Source organism: Perca flavescens, chromosome 11 (assembly GCF_004354835.1).
Source record: "Perca flavescens isolate YP-PL-M2 chromosome 11, PFLA_1.0, whole genome shotgun sequence".
Classification (NCBI taxonomy): domain Eukaryota; kingdom Metazoa; phylum Chordata; class Actinopteri; order Perciformes; family Percidae; genus Perca; species Perca flavescens.
Window position 1 is genome coordinate 10,877,196 of NC_041341.1, and position 27,473 is coordinate 10,904,668.

At 42.1% G+C, this 27,473-nt stretch overlaps 1 protein-coding gene across 1 annotated transcript in view; it reads left to right on the top strand.

Moving 5' to 3' along the window:
* man1a2 (mannosidase, alpha, class 1A, member 2) overlaps window positions 1–27,473 on the top strand; it is a 136,842-nt gene that overhangs the window by 20,535 nt on the left and 88,834 nt on the right. The window contains exons 2-3 of the mRNA XM_028591185.1: window positions 6,782–7,043; window positions 25,999–26,095. Coding sequence (XP_028446986.1) covers window positions 6,782–7,043; window positions 25,999–26,095 — 359 coding nt within the window. The remainder of the gene's footprint in view (window positions 1–6,781; window positions 7,044–25,998; window positions 26,096–27,473) is intronic.

A 27,473-nucleotide genomic window follows, 5' to 3' on the forward strand; every position in this document is an offset into this window, starting at 1 on the left:
CATTCAAACCTAACGTTACACTAGTTCACACAAGCACTCAAGGCGAGCTCCTTTTTAGCGATTTAAAATTCACTGGCTCAGCAGGCGGACTTGCCTCTCCACCAGAAGATAAACAGTAGGGAGAATATTCTAGATGTTATAATTCTGATAGTAAATTAGTTGAAATCGCTTTAATAGATGCGTAGGGAAAAGCAATCGGGGATCATTACTTCAATCATCGATTAACGATCGGCTCGTCAATCGGCACAAGCCTAATCAGCGCTGTGCTTTCCTCACCCTCTTGCATACTGCTCTGGCCTCATTGTTCACGTATGTTGCAGATGCGTTTTCAGCTTCAATTACTTAAATGCACATACAGTACTTATATGAATAATTCCCCCTGTTGCCAAGGTAAAAATGGATTTGCTTGAAACTGTGCCTTGTATCTCGGATCTTGTCTGAAAGCCCACCCCTGCTGTTGGAGTACCACTACATTTAAATACTGTGCGGGCACTAATAACCCACATGTCCTATTCCCTTGCATATATGATTTGCTGTCTATGACCTTGTGTGTGTGTGTGTGTGTTTGTTGCCATGGTTAAATGGCATCTAGCCTGTGCTGCCCCCCCGAGCCTTGTGTTTCCACGGCTTAAAAAACAACAGCCTTCTCTTAGATTACCCCACCAGGCAGAGGGACAACTGCTAGTTGCCATGGAAAGCGGCATCTTTGGCTGAGCGGCAGATTTCATGACACCACCGAAGAAGAATTTTCAGTGGCAGACAGGGAGGCTGCTAAAATAAGGAAGTGATTACTGGAGGCCTGACGTGACTAAAGCAACTAATTAGCGAAGTGGGGTTTTCCTCGCTTCAGTCAAATTTCGGCAATGTGGGGAGGGGGACGTTGAGAATAAGTAAGTAAGTAAGTAAGTAAGCTAAAGGTGTAGGCGAGGCTTGCCGTGGTCACCTGGGTGCTCAATAGCTGCGGCCCACGCTTGTCTTTGTTGAAGTAATTGAGTCGGGCAGCTGTTGACGGGCTCTTAACTGCATGTTTGACATTATATGAGACTCGAAAGGATTCCTTGACGATGCTAGAGTGAGTATGATAATGGCTCGGAGGAAGAGAAAAGAGTGACGTGCAATTAATCAAGGAAGAGCGGCATGCACAGGGAGAGAGAAGAGGGTGCAGAAGGCTAATGGATGCTTCTGTGGGAATTCATTTTCGCCAGAATTGCTGGTGTGCACCACTTTGAAACCTGCACATTTGCGTGATTTGTATGATAGTGTTTGTATCTCCGCAACAATGTGCCGACTTCCTACGTATACGTGCACATATATACGGAGCAGAATCAGCACCCATTAGAGATGATGGTGTCAGCTTAACCCCTCCTCATTGTCTTTTGTCAAACACGCATACAAACATTAGCCGGTCATTTAATATCGGCAACATCTAAATATCACATTTAAATGCATGTTGCTGAGGGTACGCTCACTCACAGAGGCACAGAGGAGGAGTGACACCCTCTGGGTGTGGACGCACGCACGCACGCACGCATAGCAAATAGAAGACCCAGATATGCGTGCTCACACATTAAACACAGCATGTTAAGATGTATCTGGCACTCACTTTCACACGTAAGCTGTATCACAAGCTGGGAAGTACGAAACGCATACTACACATGTACTACACATAAACATGAAATCCCCACAAAGTAAATACAGCACATTTGAAACATTCTTACATATTCCTGCATTCACTGGCACCAGTCTATACACGGTAATTGCCATCTTGGTGTTGCAAAATATGTTTTCTATCAATTAAAGTCAGACACGCTGAGTTTCGCTATGAATATTTATGAGTTGTTTCCAGGGCGATGTTGCGTAAGTCGGAAGCTGTTTATTTTGGTCTCTGTTGGCCCCACATTCAGCGTCATGATAGAGTTATAAAATGGATGCACATTGTGTTGTGTGAAGGATAATTAATACAGTATGAAACTTGACTGTTTTTGTTTTGCACGTTTCATTTCTCGGTCTCCTCAGCTGTGTGTCACAGTCTCAGTTCTTTATTTCATTGCGTTCTTTCACATTGTATTTGCTTGTTATTTTTCTATGTATCTTTTTTTACACATTTCTTTTCACTCTTGCTCACACACTGCGATAGACCGGTGAAATGGCTGGGGCCTACGGTGTCTTTTGCTCACTACATGCTGCTAAAAGGGCTACAGCCCCAATTAAAGGAACACGCCGACTTATTGGGACTTTAGCTTATTCACCGTAACACCCAGAGTTAGACAAGTTGATACATACCCTTCTCATCTCCGTATGTGCTGTAACGCTGTCTGATGGCTCCATCATTAGCTTAGCCCAGCACAGATCCTGCAGGTGAATGGTTCCAGTAATCCTACTGCTCCAAATTGTGACAAAAGTGACAAAATAACGCCAATATGTTCCGATTTACATGTTGTGATTTGTAGAGTCACAGCGTGTACACAAAACAACGTAACATGAGACACAGCCATCTTCTAACCGTAAACAAGCCGGGAACTATATTCTCAGACAGGCTTGCTGCGAGCATATCACTACGCCAAAGTACTATATTCTTCTGCCTAAGAATATAGTTCCTGGTTTGTTTAGGGATAGAAGGTGGCTGTGTCTCATGTTACGTTGTTTTTTGTACACGCTGTGATTCTACAAATCACAACATGTAAACAGGAACATGTTGGCGTTATTTTGTCACTTATTCGGAGCAGTAGGATTGCTGGAACCATTCACCTGATGTTCTGTGCTGGCCTGATGCCGCTGGAGCCGTCAGACAGCATTACAGCACGCACGGAGATGAGAAGGATATGTATCGACTTGGCTAACTCTGGGGGTTACGGTGAATAAGCTAAATTCCCAATAAGTCGGTGTGTTCCTTTAAACCTGAACAGGATCAGCAAGCGGTAATGGCAAACGGATGGTTGATTCACACTGATCACACATCGTCTTTTCTGGTTGCTCTGGTAGCCCATTTTTTTGTCCTAAATAATCTCTATATGTAATAAATAAATATATAAATCTGATCTCCTTTTTTTATATATTTTTTTTGCTCTGTTTTTATCTCTTTTACTGCCTCTGCCTCTATGTTCTCTCTAATTGGGTTTTATTTCAGTGGGAATGCTTTGCCTCGTGTCGAGAGCATAGCAAAGTATTTTTTACGGAAGAACAGTTTTTTATTTTTATTTTTTTGTCTTTACCTGCGTCTGTTCGGTACTTCAGTGACTCACCCTGAACCTTAGTGGGAAGAATGAAGGAATTTGGAGTTTGTTTGAATCTTTGGAATAGGTCAATAGTTAACATTACTGCAGTGTCCCCTTTTTTGATTCCAAATTATTTTGCATGTCATACCCTATCTTCCCTTTTTACATTAATCTAGTTTAGGAAGAGTTTGGATTGTATTTTGATATTTCATGCAGTTTCACTTTTAATAAGGGGAAAAGGTGGCATGCGCATGCAGCCTGTTCAGAGAGTTTTTTAAGTGTATGGTCAGGTGCAACCATGTTAGATATTTGTTGACGCCTCCCACTCATCCTTTGCATCTCCCTAGTCACAAAATCACCTTATAGTCATGTTTTGCTTATTTATTTATTTCCCTTTTTGTTAAACATTCTTCAACCAGTATCTAATTGCAGCTTACATGCATTAGGGCCTTTTACTTTGATAAACTCCCTTTACAGTCGTCTGAAGGCGGCAGTTGCGCTAAATCACCTGCGCCGTGTGCCTCTGTTATATCACCAAACGCTCCCAAGCACGCCTCCTTTTTCATGGTTCCTCTGGTGAAGTTGGCTCAGGTTGTTCTTATCATACCACGTATACAACAAACCCATCGCTCCTCACTCTCCTTCTCCCTCGTACCTTTTTGTTGATCAGCGGGGACTGTGTATGGATGTAGACGTGCACATGTAAACCAGCTGAGCAGAGGCCAAAATGTATAAAACCTTCACGTGCATAACACATTGTAATCTTACATACACCTGCCTAGGAGTGATTGCATCTACAGTTTCTTTGGTCTTGCCGCACCGCAAACGTTAAATCTACAAGGTATTTGTTCTTCTGGTCCACATGCCAGTACGGAAAAGAAGAAGACAAAAGAACATGGATTTACATACTCGTCGGGTATCTCAAAGCCATTATTGGCTGCAGTCGGAGATAGAACACACACACACACACACACACACACACACACACACACACACACACACACACGTTTTCTCTGAGATGTTGAGCTGTGGAGGTTTGCAGCCGATTTGTCAGTTCTTCCCACATTTCCTGTTTATCACACAGAAGGTCGTTGATAAACAGACTTACATGTACTCAGATGACTCATATTTATTGGACTCACATCTAACACATGAGAGTTTTAGTTGCACATGCTGATTATTGATACTTCACCGTAAAAGGTAATTTTGGAACTGGCAACTTCAGCGATACAACCGGGTTGATGAAAACTTCAGGGACTGACTCAAGTGTCAAGGAAACGTAATCCTCTGTCTCTATTCCGTTCATATCATGTTGATGTTTGGTGATTTAGTCTGTGCCTTGCGCAAGACATCAACTAGGCAATAGACATTTAAAGGTGCTCTACATCAAACATTTAAAGGTGCTCTACATCAAACATTTAAAGGTGCTCTAAGTGATGTGAAGCGTTTTTTAGGCTACGACATTTTTTGTCACATACAGCAAACATCTCCTCCCTATCCACTAGCTGCCTGTCCCCTGAACACACTGTAAAAAAAAAAAAAAAAAAAGGTCTCTGAAGACAGCCCAGGATCCACAAATGGCAACAAAAACAAACTGCGCCAACCTGGACCACGAACCATAACAAACAGCGTTCCTTAGTGAGATGTTTGCTGTATGTGACAAAAAAATGTAGCCTAAAAAAACGTGTCCCATCACTTAGAGCACATTTTTAAAGAAGCAAAAACCATTCACGTTTAAAATGTATTTTGAAGCTTACACAGTTTACTGCTAAGACTACAATTATAATATATAATAAAGTGTAAAACAGCTCCTCTTACATTGAAAAAATAAAAGCCATGTTTGATTCCATTCATGTCCTTCCACCCACACTGCACCAATCTCTTGAATGTGATTATTACAAAGGGTATGTCAATATGAGTAGTTACAGTATTGCGCAGCCGAAAAAAGAAGAAAAAAAATGTTACGGACATGGGGTGATATATCCCCAAAAGCTGCCTCCTGTCCCACAGGAAGCTCATCAACCTGGAGCACAGTTGACATGTATGTATATTATTTGAAGCCCTCATAACAGGCAAGCAAGATTCTAAGACAGGGGTGTCAAACTCAACTTTGCTAAGGGCCACACTGGAAAAAGAGAATCGCACCAAGGGCCAGACATGTATAGTTTATGGACATGCTTTTATTTCATCCAAAAAGTAAAATATCTTTGACTCAATTATTGCATGTCTCATATAGTCTTCTCACTTACAGTTTGGTCCACATAAAGCCCTGAAAAAGTGAGTAAAAAAATTCCAAAGCCATTCTAGAATTTAGCAAATCGAACAAAACAAAACAAATTAGATTTTCTATGTAGGCTACCAAACAGCCGACTCGCAACAAGCTTTTTCACAGCCTGAATATGCAAACTCTCTGCTTCTGGGGGAATTTCTGAGTCTCAAAGTTGGCAAATTTGCCAAATTCTGCTTTGAGTGTCGCGTAATTGCATGTTGAAAAACAGTTTCCCATGCTTTTGGTTTGGCGCACAACTAGGTGGGCCAAAATATATTGTGAACCTAAACTGATATGCGGGCCGGATCAGGATGTGCGAGGGGCCGGATTTGGCCCGCGGGCCTTGAGTTTGACACACGTGTTCTAAGACGGTGTTTAAATCTTTCTTCCTCCAGTAACAGCAGAAGAACCGTACAGTGTCATCACCCTCTTGTAACCTTTGCTTCAGCATCCCACCGTTTGTTTTTCAACACTGACCCACTTAGAGTTGTGTCAACACCCTGAGGCTTGTTACTAACATGTGAAACCAAAGATGATGTTTCTTATTCCGGCCCTGCTTGCCTTCTCATTGTGTTCCTCTACACCGGTCCTATTTCCTGGAGCAGATGTAATTGCAGAGTAGTGGGTGGGTGGGTGGGGGGTGGGTTTCCTATTATATTTTCCATAATAATCTGAATTAGAGGTGGGTGAATTTTAGTCTGGTTTCCTGCAGCTGTTTATTGCAGAGTTTTTTCTTTTCCTTCTTTTTCCCAAGATTGTTTTTTGGGGCTTTTTTTGCCTTTAATGGACAGGACAGCTAGGTGAGAAAGGGGGAAGACATGCAGGAAATCGTCACAAGTCGGACTTGAACCCTGGACCGAGGCACAAACCTCTATGTAAATGTGCGCCTGCTCTACCAACCGAGCCAACCCGGCCACATGCAGAGGTTTCTGAACATGCTTTTTTGGTGACTACCTCCACAAACATCATAATAATTGGATATTCTTTAGACCTTCAGGGTAAGAAATGTGCAGAGGTGTATGTCACACAGCAAACATGCGTAACATTTCCTGTATTAATCTCTAACACAGTCTATTACACCTCTATTTCCCAGAGGTTCAGGGTGTGTTCTCAGAAAGCCCTCTGCACACCGTTCTTCCCCAAACGGTTACGATTTTTGGTTAAAAGAACTTTTCCACCCCGGGAAGACTAGCAACTACTTTGTGGAAGCTATTGGGGATCTAAACGAAAAATCAAAAAAAAAAAAATAAACATAACAAAAGAAACTTACCACCTGCATTTTGCCTACCTCCTACAGGGAGGAGGAGGAGAGCCTGCGGGACAAGATTCGGGCGGACCATGAGCGAGCACTGCAGGAGGCGAAGGAGAAGCTGAGAAAGTCACGTGAGGAGCTGCAGGCTGAGATTCAGACGGAGAAGAACAAAGTAATGGAGGACCTGAAAAAGAAGGACGCGGGGCCTAAACCTTTGCCGCCCGTCCCCATGCCCAAAGTGGTGGGCGTCAGTGATGGTGAGCCACCGGAGCCTGACGCCAAAGAGAAACGCGACAAGATAAGAGAGGTAAGTTGACCGTTGATTAGTAGGTTGGATTCCATTTTTTTTTACTGCCATTAACTTCTCTGGTGCCATTTTGAATAACGTACATGGGAACCCGTCATGGGATTGACGCAGGTTATTTCACTGCTTCTTACTGATGGGGTCGACTACACACTATGAGGGACTCGTATTAGTAGGAGTGCAGCAAGAGCAATCAAAAACTGTACTGAAACTGCACTTTCAAGGGATAGATAGGGATTTTTTTGAAGTAGTGGCTTTCTATGAGGTACTTATCCCCGGTCAGTGTATTACCTACAGTAGATGGCTCGCCTCCAGTTTGTAGAAGCAGGCAGGACAGTCATGGAAGCTTAGCTATGTACTGCTGTGGACGGGGGCAGCAGCTAAATGTATTTCATACTATCAATATGTATATTTTAGTTGTCAGTAAATCTATCGGTATAGATTTATTTCGGGTTTGATTACAAATTTGGCCCCGTGCAAAGTTAATTACTGTGAATGCTCAATAACTGCAATCTTTGCCTCTAGTTATAATGATTGGAGTGGGGTTAAATAATCCATTGACGTGTAGTTGTGAGGGTGTTTGTAGCTGTGTGGTGCTGCTGCTAACAACACCTTTTAACAAAATGATGAAACAAATTGTACTTTTTTTTTATAATTGAAAGTCAGCCAACTCCAAGTACTTGTTAAGTACTTCATATTAATTAGAAAACCTATATTGGGCCCACACTTATTATTCTTAAGCAGTTGTTGCATTGCTTATTTGCTTTCTGTTGGTTCATAGTCTTAAAAAACATATTGAAGTTAAAGCAAAACAAATTTCTTTGTATAACATAATATGTTAACCCTGAGTGGATGTAGAAAGACACAGGCTTACATGAATTAAAACAGACTAAAGTTGATTAGTAGTTATCTTATTTTCTTATTCTCTGGAACCTGATGTGATGCAGCTCTGTATTGGCAAATCACGGCATTCCCAAACAATTACTGCTAAAATTATCTCTTTTTTTTTTTTTTTTTTTTTTTTTTGATCACGATAAGTGAGTTATGGTATGAGAAGTTATGAGTCTTAATAACATTATTTCATGAAACCTTTGTGTCTCTATATCAGCATCTTTGTAGTCTTTGTCTGCACTGAATGTAATGTTAACTGTGGAGAGAAATCAGCAAAATCAGTTGGAACCAGCAGGATACTTTTGCTGGTCTGTGGACCAGTCATGCCACTCACGCCCTTTGTTCCTCCAGAAATAGAAATGAAACTCAATTTTATGCCTTCCAAATACATATTTCATAGACTGTACATAACACAAAATCCTTTTTCACCACTTCCATCAGCTCACAGCTCTGTGCAATTTTGCTATTCTTCTCATTACGCGCGCCGAACATTAGTGGCCATTAAACCTTTGTCTGGAGATGGAAAGAGCTTTAGGACAATAAAAGAAAAGGACTGGAATGGATTTGACTATTAACTGCTCCAATACTATTCACCTGTCACATTGTGAGGTATTGCTGGCCCAGAGCTGTTGAAATAAGCTGGCTGTTGCAGGTAATGGCCCGTAATACAAAGGCACAGTTCACTTTCCATAAGGTTTGTTCATCAATAATGTTGGAAAACCCCTAGTTGGTTTAGACAATTTGTCGAGTCAATAATCCAGAAATCAAAATAATGTTTAATCTAATTCTAATGCTAGAAGGTAATGCTTCCCCCCCCTGGGTTTTCATTACTTTTCAATGCAGAAATCTTTATTAAACTTTTCCTCTTTCATTTCATTTCAAACCTTTATTTAAAACTCAAGGCCCATTGAGGGAGACCCTCATTTTCAATGGGGCCGAGTGCACAGCATGCATTTCAGCAAATTGCATTATAATAATAACCTTTACATTACAACAGATAAAAAGTTTAAACAATCGGGCTAAACAGACACAAGATGATACATAGAAGTCATTTATCAAAGCCTTAAACTGACTGATAGATGGGGGAGAGACCAATTTTAAGGTGCTTTGTACCGCATTCCAGGAATTTGGAGAGGCAAACGAGAAAGCAGTCTTGCCAAGCTCAGTCTGACTATCAGGGACCCCAAGTAAAAGCCATTCATTGGACCAAGTGAAAAATAGATTTACATATGGAGTTAACCAGATGGAAATGTAATAGGGTAATTTACCAAGAAGTCATTTACAGATGAACACCAACCAACGAGCATTTTGCCTCCTATTGGAATCGAGTATGCTTTGTTCCTGCTTTAGCATAACCTCTTAAACTCGATGTTAGATTGATGCGTCTGTGTCTTCTTGTGTTTTGAAGAAACAATTTAGAATTTTTTTGTATAGGATGTCAGTGATTGGTTGATCATCTTTTTTTAAATGCATGGGCTGACATTATAGGCCCAAACTGTGGTTTCATATATTGTAGTAGTTGAGAACCAGCTTTTCATTTTGTGCAAAGAAGTGTGTGTGTGTGTGTGTGTGTGTGTGTGTGTGTGTGTGTGTGTGTGTGTGTGTGTGTGTGTGTGTGTGTGTGTGTGTGTGTGTGTGTGTGTGTGTGTGTGTGTGTGTGTGTGTGTGTGTGTGTGTGTGTGTGTGTGTGTGAGATACGGCGGCTATGTCAGAACACTGCTGTCCAAGGCAGAGTATATCAATCACATGCTGTACATATGTAAGTGCAGCGTAAGCCCTCTTCAGAAACCCAAACATCCTTAATGACGCTTTGCAGGGAAATAACGCAGACTTCCTTCGACTGACAGCTAATTGGCATTTGCAGTGCAGAATCACCACAGACTTGAAGAGAGGAATCGCGTGGCCTACTTTTGCTCGTCGGGAGGCGGTACAATGTCCCAAGGCTGAGTTGGCTCGCCAATCAGTCAGCTGTAACTGTTGAGTGATAAGCAAACGATTACTGATTCGTGGGCTGGCATTGGAGAGAGAGCAGAATTGTCTCCCTACAGAGAGCTATGGACTGTGGCTGTAAAGCCCAGATAAATCGATGGCTCTTTGAAGTCCTCTTTAAGTGTTTAAGTGCGATCTGAATGATGCTGCTCATAAAGAGACCGCAAAAGTTTCCAATGAATACGTGGAATATCTGCAGAGATAGGCAATGAGTATCCCCTCCTCCAGCTCTTGTACTTAACTCTCTCTTTTTCTCTATAGAATCCTCCCTCATCCTCGCTCACTCGCTCTCCTCGAAGCCTTGACAGTGCTTGGCCGATGGCCTTTTATGTTGATTGCAAACCAGGTCTATACTGTGTGTGTGTGTTTGTGTTTGTAGCACAATCACCTCTGGACTAGGGCACAGCTCAACTTTCATCATTCCCCTGCACTCGGTCTCTTTCTAATTCTTCCCCCTCTCTTGCTTTTTCTCGTATTTTGTATTTAACCCTTTCTCTCCCTCTTGCTTGCTCTTTTTTTCAATTTTCTTTTTTCTCCTAAATATCTCATTCCGACCATCCCCTCCTTCTCTTGCTCTCTGCAGCAGTCTCCTCCCTTCTGTCTCCCTTTTTAGCTCAGTGTCATTTGGCAGACTCATCGAAGAAATATCCCTCATCTAGCCACTCTTACAGGGCTCATAAAATCATCTGTTGTTATAAGGATTGCTCTGTTGATTTGTGCTGAACAATGAGCACTTCTCATCCACAGACAACACAGTAGCCTATATAGTTGAGTCTAACAGAATGGGCAGGTGTAAATAAAAAAATTAATAAAAATAAAAAAGAAGCTATCTAGAGAATATAAAAGGGCAGTTTGACAATCGATTCCTTAGCTTTGTGTTGTTGTTGTTGTTGTTTATTTATTTTTACTTCCTTTTGAACATGGATTATGGCTGGGCTACAAAGTATTTTTTTGTAAGGCAATCATGTTTAGTCATGTCATGCCTGATGGTCTCTTGTATGCCAGCCTTTCGAAGCATGTGGAAGGAAGGTGACATTTGACAGCGAATCCCTTCTGCAGAAGCCATTAGGTATTTCTATACATAATGTATGGTACTATATGTCAACTGGGCTCCCTGCTGATAAATGTATTCCTAAATACAGGTATTAACCTAGTCCACTTTTAAGAAAGTGGACTAGCAATTATAATACAATTAAACTGTTTAGTGTGCTTGGCATTTTTCACATTGTGGGTAAGATTGCAGCAATGCTGCACAGGGGGAAAATCTTCATCGTCCACGTCAGAGGTATCGGGAAAGAACTACAGCAAAACTTCAACAAACTGGCAACAAATCCACCATCGATGGCATTCTCTAAATGAAATCCAATATTTACACTAAAACAATAAATTCAGATAGTTTAAAGTTTGTTTCTATGGTTGTTTCACTTGTTAACAAACCCCCATAAAAACGTAACCCAACAAAAGAAGCTAACATAGGCTATTTAAACGGTGTAACTACAAGGTGTTAATAGTGGGTGTTACCATCTTGGTTTGCATTCTGATGGGTTTTTTCAATGAGGAGAGAAGAGCATGATTTATTTATGTAATATAATTTGGACCCGCTGCTCCGAAGCCTGGCATCACTACACAGTTAACATACTGTAACATCCTCCATGAGTTCTCCTGTAACTCCCAAACAACAAGTATGTTAAGTTAAGTCTGTTTCTGTTTTTTTTCACATACTGTAGAACCAGGCTGGTCAAAGTTAGCTTAAAGGTCCCATGACATGGTGCTCTTTGGATGCTTTTATATAGACCTTAGTGGTCCCCTAATACTCTATCTGAAGTCTCCCGAAATTCAGCCTTGGTGCAGAATTATAGCTACTAGAGCCAGTCCCACAATGAGCTTTCCTTAGTATGTGCCATTTCTGTGTCTGTAGCTATTGAGGTGGAAGGTGGAAGGTGGGGGTGTGGCCTTGACCAACTGCCACTTTGATCTAGCCTAGAAATCTAGACGCACCCTAGCGGCAGCAAATGTAATTTGCAGCCAGGGGGGTCTAGCAACTCTACGTTGGCTTGCGAGCTGGAAAAAAACGAATTCTAGTCAGGCCAATCACATCGTGTATAGAGTCGGTGGGCGGGCTTAACATAAGGACGGCAGAGTTGTGACGGTTCCGCGTGAATTCCCTGCTACTTGAAAACAAAGAAGATGGCTGCTGCTGCTGGCGAACAGCGCTCTTTGGAATCGGCTTTGGCCGCAACTCTAGAAGACTTTTTTCTTTCTTTCTTTGACAAAAGAACAAAGAGCGCCACTGAAATCATTCTTAAAAAAAGGAAGATGTGTTCGGAGTTTTGCCGACCGGATATGGCAAAAGTTTAATCTATCAACTAGCGTTGCTCTGGTTGGTTGTGGCGCTCTCCTATTGCGTGCAGAGGGAATTTGAAAGACAACAATTTATCCCACCTGTTGGATTGAGCCCTGCCAATGGTGAGTTCCCAGACCCTACATCTTGATGTGGGTCTGGCTGGTCAGGCTAACTTTGCTCGTTTGAAAGCCATGATGTCTCTCTCTCATACAGTGGAGGAAATAAGTATTTGACCCCTTGCTGATTTTGCAGGTTTGCCCACTTACAAAGAATGCAAAAATCTACAATTTTAATCATATGTACATTCTAACAGTGAAAGACAGAATCCCAAAAAAAATTCCAGAAAATCACATATGAATTTATTAAAATTGATAACCATCTGATGAGGAAAAACAAGTATTTGACCCCCTGGACAAACAGCATGTTAATATTTTGTAGAAAAGCCATTATTGGCCAGCACAGATGTCAAACGGTTTTTATAGTTGGTGACAAGGTTTGTGCACATTTCGGCAGGGATGTTGGCCCACTCCTCCCTGCAGACAGCCTCCAAATCATTCAGGTTCCGAGGTTGTCGCCTGGCAACTCGAATTTTAAGCTCCCTCCAAAGATTTTCAATCGGATTCAGGTCTGGAGACTGGCTAGGCCACTCCAGAACCTTGATGTGCTTCTTCTTCAGCCACTCTTTTGTTGCTTTGGCGGTGTGCTTAGGGTCGTTGTCGTGCTGAAACACCCATCCTTGACCCATCTTCAGCTCTCTCACTGAGGGAAGGAGATGTCGGTCCAGAATTCCACGATACATGGCCCCGTCCATCCTCCCCTCAATACGATGGAGTTGTCCCGTCCCCTTGGCTGAAAAGCACCCCAAAGCATGATGTTGCCACCACCATGCTTGACGGTGGGGATGGTGTTCTTTGGGTTGTACTCGGTGTTCTTTGCCCTCCAAACACGACGAGTTGAGTTGAGGCCAAAAAGTTCTATTTTGGTCTCATCTGACCACATCACCTTCTTCCAGGCCTCTTGGAGTCGTCCAGGTGGTGAATGGCGAACTTCATGCGGGCCTGTACATGTTTCTTCTTGAGCAGGGGGGACCTTGCGTGCGCTGCAGGATTTCAATCCATGACGGCGTGTGTGTTACCAAGCGTTTTTTTTGTAACTGTGGTCCCAGCTGCCTTCAGTTGATTCATCAGTTCCCCCCTAGAGTAGTGGTTTTGGGATGATTCCTCACCGTTCGCATGATCAGGGACACCCCACGAGGCAAGATCTTGTGTGGAGGCCCAGACCGAGGGAGGTTGGCGGTGGTGTGGTGCTTCTTCCATTTCCTGATAACTGCACCGACAGTTGATCTTTTCTCTCCAAGTTGCTTTCCGATTCTCTTGTAGCCCATCCCAGCCTTGTGCAGATCAACAATCTTGTCCCTGATGTCCGTAGAAAGCTCTTTGGTCTTGCCCATGGTGGTGATGCTGGTTGTTTGGGTGTTGACAGGTGTCTTTTATACAGGTAACGAGGTGAGGCAGGTGTATTTGATGTAGATAATTGGTTCGGATTGGGGCTGTGTCTTAAAGAAAGACTAACTGGCTTGTAGGAGCCAGAATACTTGCCGTTTGTCCAGGGGGTCAAATACTTGTTTTTCCTCATCAGATGGTTATCAATTTTAATAAATTCATATGATGTGATTTTCTGGAATTTTCTTTGGGATTCTGTCTTTCACTGTTAGAATGTACATATGATTACAATTGTAGATTTTTGCATTCTTTGTAAGTGGGCAAACCTGCAAAATCAGCAAGGGGTCAAATACTTATTTCCCCCACTGTAAGTGGGCCAAATTCTCTGGGTGGGCAAAACAGAGAAAGGGGAGGTAACCTTGCTCCTTATGACCTCATAAGGAGAAGATTCCAGATCGGCCCATCTGAGCTTTCATTTTCTCAAAGGCAGAGCAGGATACCCGGGGCTCGGTTTACACCTATCGCCATTTCTAGCCACTGGGGGACCATAGGCAGGCTGGGGGAACACATATTAATGTTAAAAACCTCATAAAGTGAAATTTTCATGCCATGGGACCTTTAACTTGACTTGCTGGAAGTCTGCTGGAACAAGTGCTAATGTTAGCTCATTTCAGCTATTGTAGCTAACGTTAGGCTCTATGTGAAAAACAACGACCGAAAGAAACACTTACTTGCAGTGTGGGAGTTCCAGGTGAACTTTACTGCGGTTAAGAAATCAAAGAGTGCACAGAGAGTAGGCGGCCGCAGGGCTATTCACAGACTGGTGTGAATGTAAACACACACAGAATGATCAGGACAGGCTGAGCAAATCACGCTGTGCACAACTCTACAATGAAATAAGATTTTACTCCTTTTAAATAGTAAAAAAATAGAAAATCGATATGTGGCAGTCAAAATTGATATCGCAATAATATCTCAACCATGCATTGATGTGTGGAAAAATGCAGAAGGCAGCAGTTCTCTGTATGCACACACTGTACACAGACAGCAGCAATAACCCACAGTTTATACCTTGAAATATCTGGTAGTAGGACAGAGCTATTGGCCAAACCTAAAAGTTTAATTGTGTGTGACTGGAGAACTGCTGGTAAATTCCTTTATTGGATGTAAGGCAGAGAGCATCTCAATCGTTTTAAGTACAGGAGAGGTGTAATGAGCCTCACCAATTAGAGTGCAGGTGATGGAGAGAGTGTGACAGTGAAGCTGGCAGAGGACAGGATCACCTTACAATGGCTCTCTGTCCCTCTGGGTTGCCGCCGCAGAATAACCGCTCTATTACCAACTTTTTCTTTCTCATCCACTAGTACAACCGAAGTAACAAAACCAGGGTCATCCCTTGGGCGTTTTAATTAGTCTCAAAACCTGCGCAGATAAAAACCAGACGTGTGCACATGAGAGCACACAGAACAGTGTCACAAGCACAAAAGCATCCTTACAAGGGAGCATTTCTGCGGTCCTACGAGCGCTGGGCTGTGACAGGTGCAGGCTCGACCCTCCCCTACGTGCTTGTAACTGCTCAACAATTGCTTGTCAAGTTGACTTTAGAGACTTCTGACCCCTTTTTTCGTGGCAGAATAATGTAGTAGTAGCAGTCACCTCTACAATGCCTTTAAAACAAGTAAGTCGTGCATAACCAAAAAGTAAACGTAGGCTATTTGTGTCGAAATCTGTGGCATATATGATCCATGTAATTTGCAATTGCTACGGAAAAAAATTAGACCCAATGCACAGGTTAGTTAAAAGTTGCGTTTTTTTCAACCTGGACCCTATTTTCCTATGTCTTTGTTTCAAAGTGACTAATGGGAATAACGATCTTTGACATTGGTCTGATATTAAGCAAGACCGCTGCTGTCGGCAGTCAGCGAAACAAGCTAGAATGTAAGTTAATAGGGCTATTGTGCAGCTTGTATTTACGTTCACAAAAGTGCTTGTTTTTCCATTGACAGGCTCAGATTAATATTCTAAGTGTCTGACACCGTTATGGAAAGGATTTCTAAGGAGGTCGACCTTTCTGTTAACGAGTAGGATCCTTTTTTAAACAAAAAACATCTGCAAAATTGTGTTCACCAGAGCCACCAGACTCCGTGGCTCTGGTGAACACAATTCCCCTTTGAACCACTTTGGTCCAGGTTGTAAAAATACAAAATGACCCTTTAAATGTCTAGTGTGTAACGTGTTTAGTTGTTTTTTTATCAAAATCTGTGTTGCCCGTTCACAAACTTGTCCTTTTTCATGAATATTTACCACCACCATCAATTCCAAGTATTCCTTTTGGCTTAAAATTTGACATTCGCATGAACTGGGGTAGACGCTCCATATTCATGCGCCATCTTGAAATACGTTGGCCGGTAAGGGACATACAGGACACACTGCTCCGCCTTTTGCGTTTTCGCTGTCACATGATAAAGTCCCAGGTGCTACTAATGCTAATGCTAATGGGTATCGTAGCTTCCCAGCCCCGGGAAGTTTGAAGAAGGAAACGCACGTATTCAAAATCCAAATTTCAGGAACAGGAGTCTTCTTCTTTGCCCAGAAAAAGGATATTGAAAAGAGCAAGAGACCGGCGTCGTCAGAAAAAAGTGTGAAGGCTAGCGTAGCTGTAATACGTACTTTGAACTGCGTGGTGCGAGAGAGTTGATTGCGATAAATGATTGCAACGCTAGATGGGAGAAATTCCCACACATTGGACCTTTAAGTTCAGCACTAGCAACTGCTGCATGGAAGTGCAAGTGGTCGGTGTAGTCAATCTTGTCTTTTTTTACTTTTCCTTTGTTTTGAGCTCTACAGGCTGAATGCTGTTCTTTGCGCTCGCAGAGCAGAAATGCTCCCTCCTAAGGAGGATTTTCCACTCGCGGATACTGTTAGGTGTGTAATGTGTGTGTCTTTGTCTGTATGTCATAAATTAATAGTATGGTCTGCCTGACAGCTTTTGTCATGTTAACTGTGCAGCACTGCAAGTGATAAAGAAGAAGCAACCTGCATGCAAGGGCATCATAGATCAAGTTACATTTTTTCCCTCCTCTCAGGAGCGAGCAGGCATGGCTTTTTATGGTTTCAGTAACTCTGATCTCTGACATTTCAGAATTGGCTGCCAAAGAGCAAGGTGGAGGGCTGCAATGTGGGAATGGGTTTCTGCAGGTCCTCAGGGACCAAACAGAAATGTTGCATGTGTGGGCTGCTTTAATATTTAATGTGGTGGGAGCTTGCAATTATTGTAACTAGGGGTGAACATAGGATTAAAAACTAAATTTAACATGTGAAAATAAGGTATAATTTGTCATTGCCCGTAACCTGTTACTGAGACAGTTGATGTTTGCATCTGCATGAAGCAGTTATGTAAAGGAGTGAACTCAAAAAGCAAGACATTATTTCAGCATTAATAATCTTCTAACTTTAGTGCAGGTAATTACATGAATTTTGAATGTTTATTCAGGAGTTCGGTTTTATAACACTTTGTGTGCACTGCATTTAAATGACTCAACAATTGCCTTGCCATGTGCTGTCTTGACCTAAACAAAGTCACTTTTTTTTCTTTTTTTTGAACAAGTAAAAAAAAAGCCTGACTGAAAGAATCCCAGCCCAAAAGTGCTAAACCCAAAATCCAAGCATGTTCCAAAAAAAAGGTGAAAAACACATCTCAACACAGCACAGAGCCTTCATCTGGCTCTCAATGCTTTGTGCCAAAACGCCTAAGCGTATTTCTATTGTGATGTGAGCCAAATAAACAAGTGAAATACTCCTATTTTGTCCTACTGGATTTAATTATGACGTGCTACTTTTCACCTTTTTTGGAATATGCACAGATGGGAATATGTGTTTTTGCTAATTAAATGGAAGCAAATAAAGGATAATTGACCAAAAACTCACTCAGTCCACTATAACCATAAAGTGGTCCTGCTCGCTGATTTGAACTTGATCCTCTAAACCAAAGGTACTGTTATAAAATGATAGCTACTTATAATCCGTTAAGCAAAATCTCTACTGGTTGACATATGTTTTTGGTTACCTAGCTCATCACTTGTAAAATGTGGCCTTTTAGACATGGTCATTGTCTCCTAAAAAAAAACAAAAAAACATTTTAAACATATTTTTGATCCCAAAACTGATGGAAGTGACATCATGATGGATGTAGTGAATTGTTAGATTTGTTTGTAGGTTCCATACATTTCACTGCTGTAACCGTATCGTAAGCCATTATCTGTTTGAACTCTTGGCTCGGGAGCTGTGTAAAAAGCCTATCTAGACTCTTTTTTTACTGTTTGGATTTCACTGGGAATTTATTGCCAGCCTCTGCCTAAGTGCCATTAATGTATTTACTGCAAGAAGCAATTCAGATGTCAAATTCTCGCCACCCTTGTGCATCTTCTGAAAAGGCCGTCCATCAAGCCGGATAGGGAGCCTCCATGGGGGGAGTTGGAAGGAGATGAGAAAGACGAGGGCGGGCAGAAGGGGGTTATGAATCAGTCAAACTGACTCTGGAGGTCACTCAGAGCGGCACATAACTCCAGCTCAGCTCTCCAGCTCCCCAAACCTCCAAAAGCTTGCCACTGTGTGCCTCTTCTGTGGGAGCTAAGCTGATTTTTAAAACTTCTTTTTCAAACAATGGCAAAAGTAATGGCCTTGCTCTCAGCTGTCGGCTCGAAAGGGGATTTATGAATATTTCACTGCCCTGTGGTTGAGTGTGTCCGTACATTTTTTGTGTTTGTGTGGCGCACATAAGGGTGCATGAATCACTGCTGTTGGTCATTTGGGAAAGAGAATGGCTGGGGGCAGATTATGTTTCTTTTCTACAGCAGGCAGCAGGCAGCCAGCAGGCAATTGGTTGCCATTGTGAAGGTCACAGTTCCTACTCTAATAGACTGCAATCATGTTGGATATCAAGAGGGAGGACAACCTGCCTCTTCTGAAAAAGTCAGCTGATGTTTTGTAATTTTTTTTAATTAAGATCTTTTTCTGGCCTTTTATTTTTTTTGCCTTTTATTGATAGTACAGCTGTAGACAGTAACGGGGGGGGGGGCGATAGAGGGGGGACGACATGAAGCAAAGGGTCGCGGGTGGAACTGAACCTGCATCCACATCATTAAGGACTGAGCCTCGGCACATGGGGTGCATGATCTCAGTGCTCTGTGCTGTGCATGGAAAGATATGAAAGAAAGCACTATTTAATTTAGGTTACATTAATGCACAATTTCAATTACAAATTCTTGTGCATATTAGAATATGTTGTAGCAATTGCCGAGCATTCTTAATGAAGCCTGCCTTAAGTGTTTATTTGTTGGTTAACCCTGGAGCCACATTAAGAATCAAGCAGCAGTAATATACAACCTCTCACGCTGGCACACTATTGCACCTTTCGGGCAGACTTTTAAATCAGTCTGCACTTTGGACAGTATTTTGACATTTTTCAACCAATGAAATGGAAATATAAACATGTCTCGGGTGGGCTAGCCAAATACATTCATCAAATGAGAAACACTGTTCCCTTTCTTATAAAAACCCAGCACCACATTTGAGGCTTCAGTTTTCACTCTCAAGCTCGTCAGTCGATTTTGGAAAGGTAGGGGAAGAGCGTTTTTTCATCTCCCTCAGACTCTGACATTAATAACACATGGCCACTCATGGGCTGACAGTTTGTTGTAAAGCGAACTTGGGCGTATAATGTGGTATGATTAATACATTTACGGTGGCGATATAGAGGCTGGGTCACATGGAAATAAACAGATTGCCGTAAAAGGAGATAATGGACATATACCGAGTCTTCCCAATTCTCTGGGGCACAGAATAAGACACCAGGCATGATTTATCAAATTGTCCTCAGACACAGATACCACATGTGATCGTGAGTATATGTATTTATCTGTTTGAACTGGGGACAGGACCGATTGAGATAAGTGAACTGATTGATGATACAAAGTACGACTCTGGGGTCACCTCCAGGTGCCAAAGATGACCTGGCCTTAGTATAAACCATACAGACATCGATGGGTCTCTTTTTGAGTCAATCCAACAAATTCCTTATGCTGTAAACTGTAAGGTAATGAGGCTCTGATCACTTTGAATAGACAGAAACTAGGACTGATTGTCCTACAGTTATCAAGCAGGTGTGGATATCTATCTATCTAGATAGATAGATAGATAGACACAATGTTTTTTTGTATCAGGTATACAATATGACTATGAATGGCAAACCGACAGCAATACCCCAGTATTTGGCTATACCATTTTAATCTTTATAAAATGGATGCTAATTATGATGCACATCATTTAGCCAAAGGTGGCAACCTTAGCAACCTCTGTTAACACCCTAAAACAAAATATGTCCATGATTATGATTAATGTTTTGAACGTGTGCCTCTGCTTTTAATAAATGTATGAATTTTATTTTCCTTCAAAATATACAGTTATGTAGATTTTAGGCAAAGCCACTTCAACCTAGTACATACTTGGCAAACTTTTGAGTTTTTAATTTTAAGCCTTTTAAATGTCACAAATACAATACTTTCTCTGCATGTCTAAAACCTTTGTATGAAATGCAAGGTATACCACGTTTGAAATAGTCAGGGTTTCAAAACCACTAAAATGTTCTGTCATACCGTTCCTAAGGTATGAGCTATTTTTTTTTTTGAGTGGTCAAGGACAGAAAGTGCAGTTTAGAAATCCCTCTCCCTCCCTGTGTGCAGTGTGTTTGAAAAACATAAATAAAAAAAAATATATATATATATACATTGTGTTCAATGGAAAAAGTTGTCTTTTACCCAGACATTTCAAACATAATACATTTTAAAGCTTTAATTGCAATACCGTGACCCCGTGATATTTTTGCTGAAGGTTATCATACCGTCAGAATCTTATACCGGCCCATGCCTAAATGCAACAACAAAGACATTTGACCTTGTTTTACTTAAGTAAATTTTATTTTATTTGTGCCTCAGGGATTGCAGACACTTCGAAAAAAAAGTGGCAGGTTTAGTAAATCAGGACGGGTACTAATAAAGCCGCGTGACTTGTAGCCAGGCTTCACCACGTTAGACTGTTGCAGTAAATACAGTAAAAAAAGGAAACTACACATATGGTGGTATTTGGATGAAATCTCTTGAAAAAAACTCTTATCTCAGATAAATGTCATTATTGGCAAAAATCTTATTGTAAACTTAATTAAAGAAAGAACTTACTAGGTTTTCTGCATATTACCAATATACAGGGGCCCATGTTGCACATTGTCTTCCTGATTTGGAAGTAAAAAAGGGTATTTCACTCTCCTGCCTAATTAATATAAAGGTATAAAAAGGATGTGAATAGTAGATACATCTATTTTCAAAAGTATGTATAATAAAGTATATATTTGTGGAAAGGATTCCAGTGACTCCCAGCTTTACCAAGCAGCTGTCACAGAAAAGATAATGAATCATGCAAAGGAACAGACTGTGTTTGTCTGTCTGTGTCACTTTGGAGAGTTGTCAGGGTTGAACAGGCTCTCTTCATCCTACACCACAAGCTGCTAGTTGTCGTCACGCTCCACAGTCCCAGATGTAGTAATTAGCAGTGGGTACTAACTGACAAGAGAACGAACCACCACCAGGACTCACTGGGAGACTAACAGCTGAGTGTGACGGAGAACCTGAACCTAACCCTAACCACTGGGGCACAAAGTGAACGTACAGTAAGAGATGCAGGACCTTTGACATGACGTGGGTGGAGCATGGTTTATTAACTGCAAATACCCTTCCTGCACTGGTTCAGTTACACACTTTAATAGCACTTTAATTTATTCATGGCTTGTATCTCAAAGTGCTGGACAAGAAGATGCATCATTTGACAGAATTTCATAACCGCTCAGATTTAAAGGTCCCATGGCATGAAAATTTCACTTTATGAGGTTTTTTAACATTAATATGCGTTCCCCCAGCCTGCCTATGGTCCCCCAGTGGCTAGAAATGGCGATAGGTGTAAACCGAGCCCTGGGTATCCTGCTCTGCCTTTGAGAAAATGAAAGCTCAGATGGGCCGATCTGGAATCTTCTCCTTATGAGGTCATAAGGAGCAAGGTTACCTCCCCTTTCTCTGCTTTGCCCGTCCAGAGAATTTGGCCCACCCATGAGAGAGAGAGAGACATCATGGCTTTCAAATGAGCAAAGTGGCAGTTGGTCAAGGCCACACCCTCCACCTTGCCCCCCCTCTCTCTCCTCTTCAATAGCTACAGACACAAAAATGGCACATACTAGCTCATTGTGGGACTGGCTCTAGTGGCTGTAATTTTGCACCAAGGCTGAATTTCAGATACAGTATTAGGGCACCACTAAGGTCTATATAAAAGCATCCAAAGAGCACCATGTCATGGGACCTTTAACTATAGACTGGGTAACCCCAGCCCGATCTGCCGGCAATTTGATTTTGCCCTGCAGCTCAGGCTGGAAACCTGTACGTTTATCTATCCTGCCTCCTTTACAATTTTGCGGGAACCAATCACAAACTGGCTTATCCACCTGGCGCGCTATTGGCGGGGTTTAACACGATTACGATGGAGAAGCAACCAAGCAGCTTCTTGTTTACATTCAACAAAGCGGCCGCCGAAGCGCAGCAACCCGTTGATGCCGCTGTCGCTGCTACGTCACCCGGATCACCCGGAGAGTCATTTGAACTATGCTCGTTGATCACGCCTCTTGTGCAGTAGAAAATATGGAGCAGACTCCCCAGACTAATGTTCAATCTTAAAAGATTGTGCTTGGTCTGGTGATTTAATCTGGTGGTCTGGTGCCAGACTAATTTAACTACACAGCAGGCTGTAAAACTTAAAAGCAAAACAGAGCTGTGTGTCTATGATTTTGGCACTACTGGTGACCTTTTGATATTACACAGAGCCAGTGATTCCGTGTAAATATTATAAATGTTGATTGATGCAGGTTTAACTTTCCTTGTCAAGAGTTCACAAAAATGTTGGGTTTAGCTCCTACCTTTTTTCTGTGCCGCCCCTGCAGCCAATTTTGCAGTCATTGCCGATGAGATTCGGTTCTAATTGTGGAATGAAACCAGCCACTTCGGCCAATCCAAACCAATTTTGCCCGTCCTTTCCCAGTGGCTCCCAAGATGCTGTGATGGCAAGAGGAAGCTGTCAGAATCGATCACAAAATGTTTTAGTTTAATGTCCAATTAGTATTCCAAGGTCCTTTTTTTAAATAAGCGGTTTGTCAACATTGTCGAGCACCCTGCACTGTTGCGCTCGTCCTTGGCATATGGGCCAATAAAAATTTGATTTAGGAACCAATCAACACAGATCACAGGGAGCCAGCCAACACATAAGTGTCCATGTCACAGTGTGTATTAATTTGATTTATAATCCTTTTGTGTGTGCATGGAGTGCGTCATGGAAAGCCACGAGGCCAAGAACACAATGAAGCTCCTGGCCCTTGTCTTTATTAGCTTGGCTGCCTGCCTGCTCCAATGAGAGAGAGAAATAGAGAGAGAGATGGAGGATTTGGATACTCATCCTCACATGGTGGCATAAAGAGGCAAGCAGTTAGGCAGGCAGACATGCTGGTAGGAGAGAAATACAAGGTGACTGATGGGCCAACTTCCTGGTATGCGTTACAGTGCACTAGCTGTGTTTGTGGGTTTCTGATAGCTTGTTTGGTTTCTATTATCCTGCCTGGTACAGCACACACATCATTTAGCTTATACTGAGCTCTTAGGGATCTCTCACCATACTGCAGAATTAAAAAAAGGTTACACAGGAACGGATGCACAAACATGCAAAGCTTTGCTGCTACAGAGATGCTCTGCTACAGGTTCCCTCGATCTAAATAAATAAAGAGTCCAATCAGCTTCTAAATACTGTTCTAACTAGTACACATTCAGTTCAGTTGTGAATTCTTTTGAGTAATGGCAAAACTGTTCATATATTTGTACTTTTGTAAGTAGTTTTTTTTTTTTGCCCTTTACTCATCCATCATTATTATTGTTCCCTTTTGAGATGTTCAAAGTTAGTGACAACCCCACAATATCAGACCCTTGGTTAAAAAAAAAAAAAAATGGAAAGACTTAAAGTATGTGATAACAGTGAAGCTTAAATAAAACAAAATAAACAATATGCAGGGTATCCGTGCCAACTTAGTCATCATCATCAAGGTCATCTTAGAAATGATGTGACAAGCTGACAGGCATGTAGAGCGGGAGGGGGCGGGCAGATGGACGGATAGGAAAGCTGCCGGGTTGACCGACAATATAGAGAAAGAAATCAACAGATGTCCATGGAACCAGACAGTGACTGACACGACCACATACAGTAAACAGGAAATGTACTTTTCGGAGGTTGTCGATGCCACTTGAGTAAGGTCTGTGGAGGTGGAAGAAAGGTTTGAAATTGAAAGAAAGCAGCAGTGCTTCAGTAAAAGCTGGCACTCTTTCCTTCCCTGGCTGTGTCATCTTCTCTGTTTGCCCTGGAGCGCCTCCTCTCAGCGTCAGCCTCCATGTCATGGCTCATCTCACAATCTCGTGCTCTTTTTTTATCCTCATCCTCCTCCCCAAGCCGATCTCTTTAAGCCTCGTATGAAATATCTTTTTGTTCTATCCGGTAGACAAATGCCTACAGATACGGAGAAAGTAATGCACTAAAACAAAACACAAAGAGAGCTTTTAAAGATGTACTCATTTTGTGCTAAATGGGTTTACTGTCATACCTACAATTGTGTACGTGTCGAGTTTATAGGGCAGACTTTATCTTTACATCAAGCTGTGGGCAACGCGGCGAATTTTGGTTTGGCAGCATAATTTTCCACATTAAAGTATTTGGGGTCATGCCCTGCTATGTGTGATGGGGGACGGGGGGTTAGGTTCAGTTCACCAGTTGGTTTGAGGCAAGAGTAGTCTCATTTTACATGATCATGAATATGCAAGACATGTAGCAGTTTATTGAATAATTGATTAATTAAAGGTCCCATGACATGAAAATTTCACTTTATGAGGTTTTTTAACATTAATATGAGTTCCCCCAGCCTGCCTGTGGTCCCCCAGTGGCTAGAAATGGCGATAGGTGTAAACCGAGCCCTGGGTATCCTGCTCTGCCTTTGAGAAAATGAAAGCTCAGATGGGCCGATCTGGAATCTTCTCCTTATGAGGTCATAAGGAGCAAGGTTACCTCCCCTTTCTCTGCTTTGTCCGCCCAGAGAATTTGGCCCGGCCATGAGAGAGAGAGACATCATGGCTTTCAAACGAGCAAAGTGGCAGTTGGTCAAGGCCACACCCCCACCCTCTACCTTGCCCCCCCTCTCTCCTCCTCAATAGCTACAGACACTGAAATGGCACATACTAAGGAAAGCTCATTGTGGGACTGGCTCTAGTAGCTGAAATTCTGCACCAAGGCTGAATTTCGGGAAAGAGACTTCAGATACAGTATTAGGGGACCACTAAGGTCTATATAAAAGCATCCAAAAAGCACCATGTCATGGGACCTTTAATAGCTCATCCCTGATGTGCCAGTCACTCTAAAGTTGATAGAAAACAAAGTCCAAATCTAAATAAATGGCTTTTTTTTTTTAATCACTCAATGAAATCCCGGCTGTTTGCTGTCCTGGCTACTAACGCTTCCGCCACAGGCTAAAATCTCTTCCGACTGCACCTTAGCTAAGAAGATGATGGCTACAAAAATATGTATCTATACACAGTACACTGTATATGTGTACTGTATTCTTACAGTACATGTGGCTCTTTGTAGTTTGGCTTATTTGAAGCAAATATACTTGTACTTGATTCTTGCTGTTTCTGAATTTGTACCTTCAGGGTTGAATGCACTTATTGGAAGTCGCTTTGGATAAAAGCTAAATGTAATGTTGAACGAAAGGTCTTTTTTTTTTTTGCACCAGCAAGGGTAATGATTATGAGTATTATTTGGGGTTATTTGGCAAGAATCTGCAGTCACGTAGTTATTATATTAATTAACATGATTGAGAACTGTGTGTAGGCTATGTTTCTTTAGGCGCCTTAACTGGCTTTAGTGACAGCTTGACTGAATCCAGGGGCAACAGCTGTTGTAACTGAAATCGCATTCTGACAACCTGCTAATTATATCTACGTTAAGTAAAATTATGATGCAAGTTGAAACATCATTATCCAGCCATCTTTACCATGTCATTATCTGGAGTTACAATCACGTGAGCTGCAGGATTTGTGGCTGTGCCATTGCAGGAGACTTCACATCTTCTAATGTGCTGCTTTGTTGTCATTTTTGTTGTTTTTTTCAGATGATGAAGCATGCATGGGACAGCTACAGACAGTATGGCTGGGGTCATAACGAGCTGAAGCCCCTCGCCAAAAAAGGACATTCCACAAATATCTTTGGTAAGCCGGACACACCCCTCTCTCCCACTGCTTTCTGTGCCCATTTACAGTTTGCTCACACAGTTTTAAATCACACATGGATGCATGCATGATTGCGCACACACTGTCTTTCTCACACTCAGACACATATACACACTCACACATACGCCCTGCCTTTTCCCTTGTGGACAAGGTTATGTGATAATGCTGCCGGCAGGATGCATATCACTTTGGGAAGAGTGCTTGCGAACCAAAGCACAAGATCACGGAAACCACAAGCAGACAACACACACCACTGACATGCCAGATAGAAGAAAATGTATTTGAAGTACTGGTAATATTTTACTAGTCCTTACCCAGGTAATTGTTCAAATGTTAGATTTTGCATTAGACAGCAGGAGCACAAACAGTTTGTGAGGTCTTTGTCAAGGTCCAGTCATAAGGGAAATTTCTGTTTGAAGAGAGAAAAACGTTGCCATTGGCAGTGATCATTTTTCCCACAGAATGGTCAGTCCAGTGCAGCCTCTCATCATCTGCGATTTGTGTTTTGGGGGCTGTTTTTTTTGGCATCCGCCTCTGCAGCTGCCATCTATGATAACACAGGTCACACGACACAGAGAATTTGCAAGAAACACAGACAAATTATCAAATAAAATTGGCTGTGACTGACCTTGAATATCTTATAAATTAGTTTAAAGTGAGTGTAGACCAAGGCTGTCCTCCAAACTTCAACGATTTGAATCATAAGTTGAAGTACCCAAGTCAAACTTAATTTTGTCAGTCAAATCACTGCACTTTTTAGCTGCGGCTGAACACGGAGCAAGGCAGGAGCATGGCTGTCTGTACGTTTTCCCGGCAAAATGGAATAGTTGACTTACTTGTGCATATCTGATTTGGGAACATCCTTAGTGTAAATGTTGACCATTGTATATGTAGTGTGGAAAATGACACTGGTATTTGCACACCAAAAGCGTGCCATAAGCATAGACAGTATAAATCATAAAACACAAACCGAGTTTTAGACCTCAGGTAGTGCTATAGAACTGTTTCTATGAATGGGTCCCTGATTTGTTTATCTAATGTACGCGGACGCACATGCACGTGGTTGACACAATACACTGTCCTACCAATGGTGCAGCAATATTCCACGGTACGCAGCAGTGTGCCAGCAAAGGCAGGGAAGAACTGCAATGGATGGAAACAATGCTGGACTTTGTTAACCCTCAAGAATACACACAATGGAGCCCAGATATTCCAGTTGGTAGAGCGGGCGCACATCTATAGAGGTTTAGTCCTCGACACAGTGGTCCAGGGTTCGACTCCAACCTCGCCTCTCTCCCCCTCTCTCTCTCTCTCTCTCTCTCTCTCTCTCTCTCTCTCTCTCTCTCTCTCTCTCTCT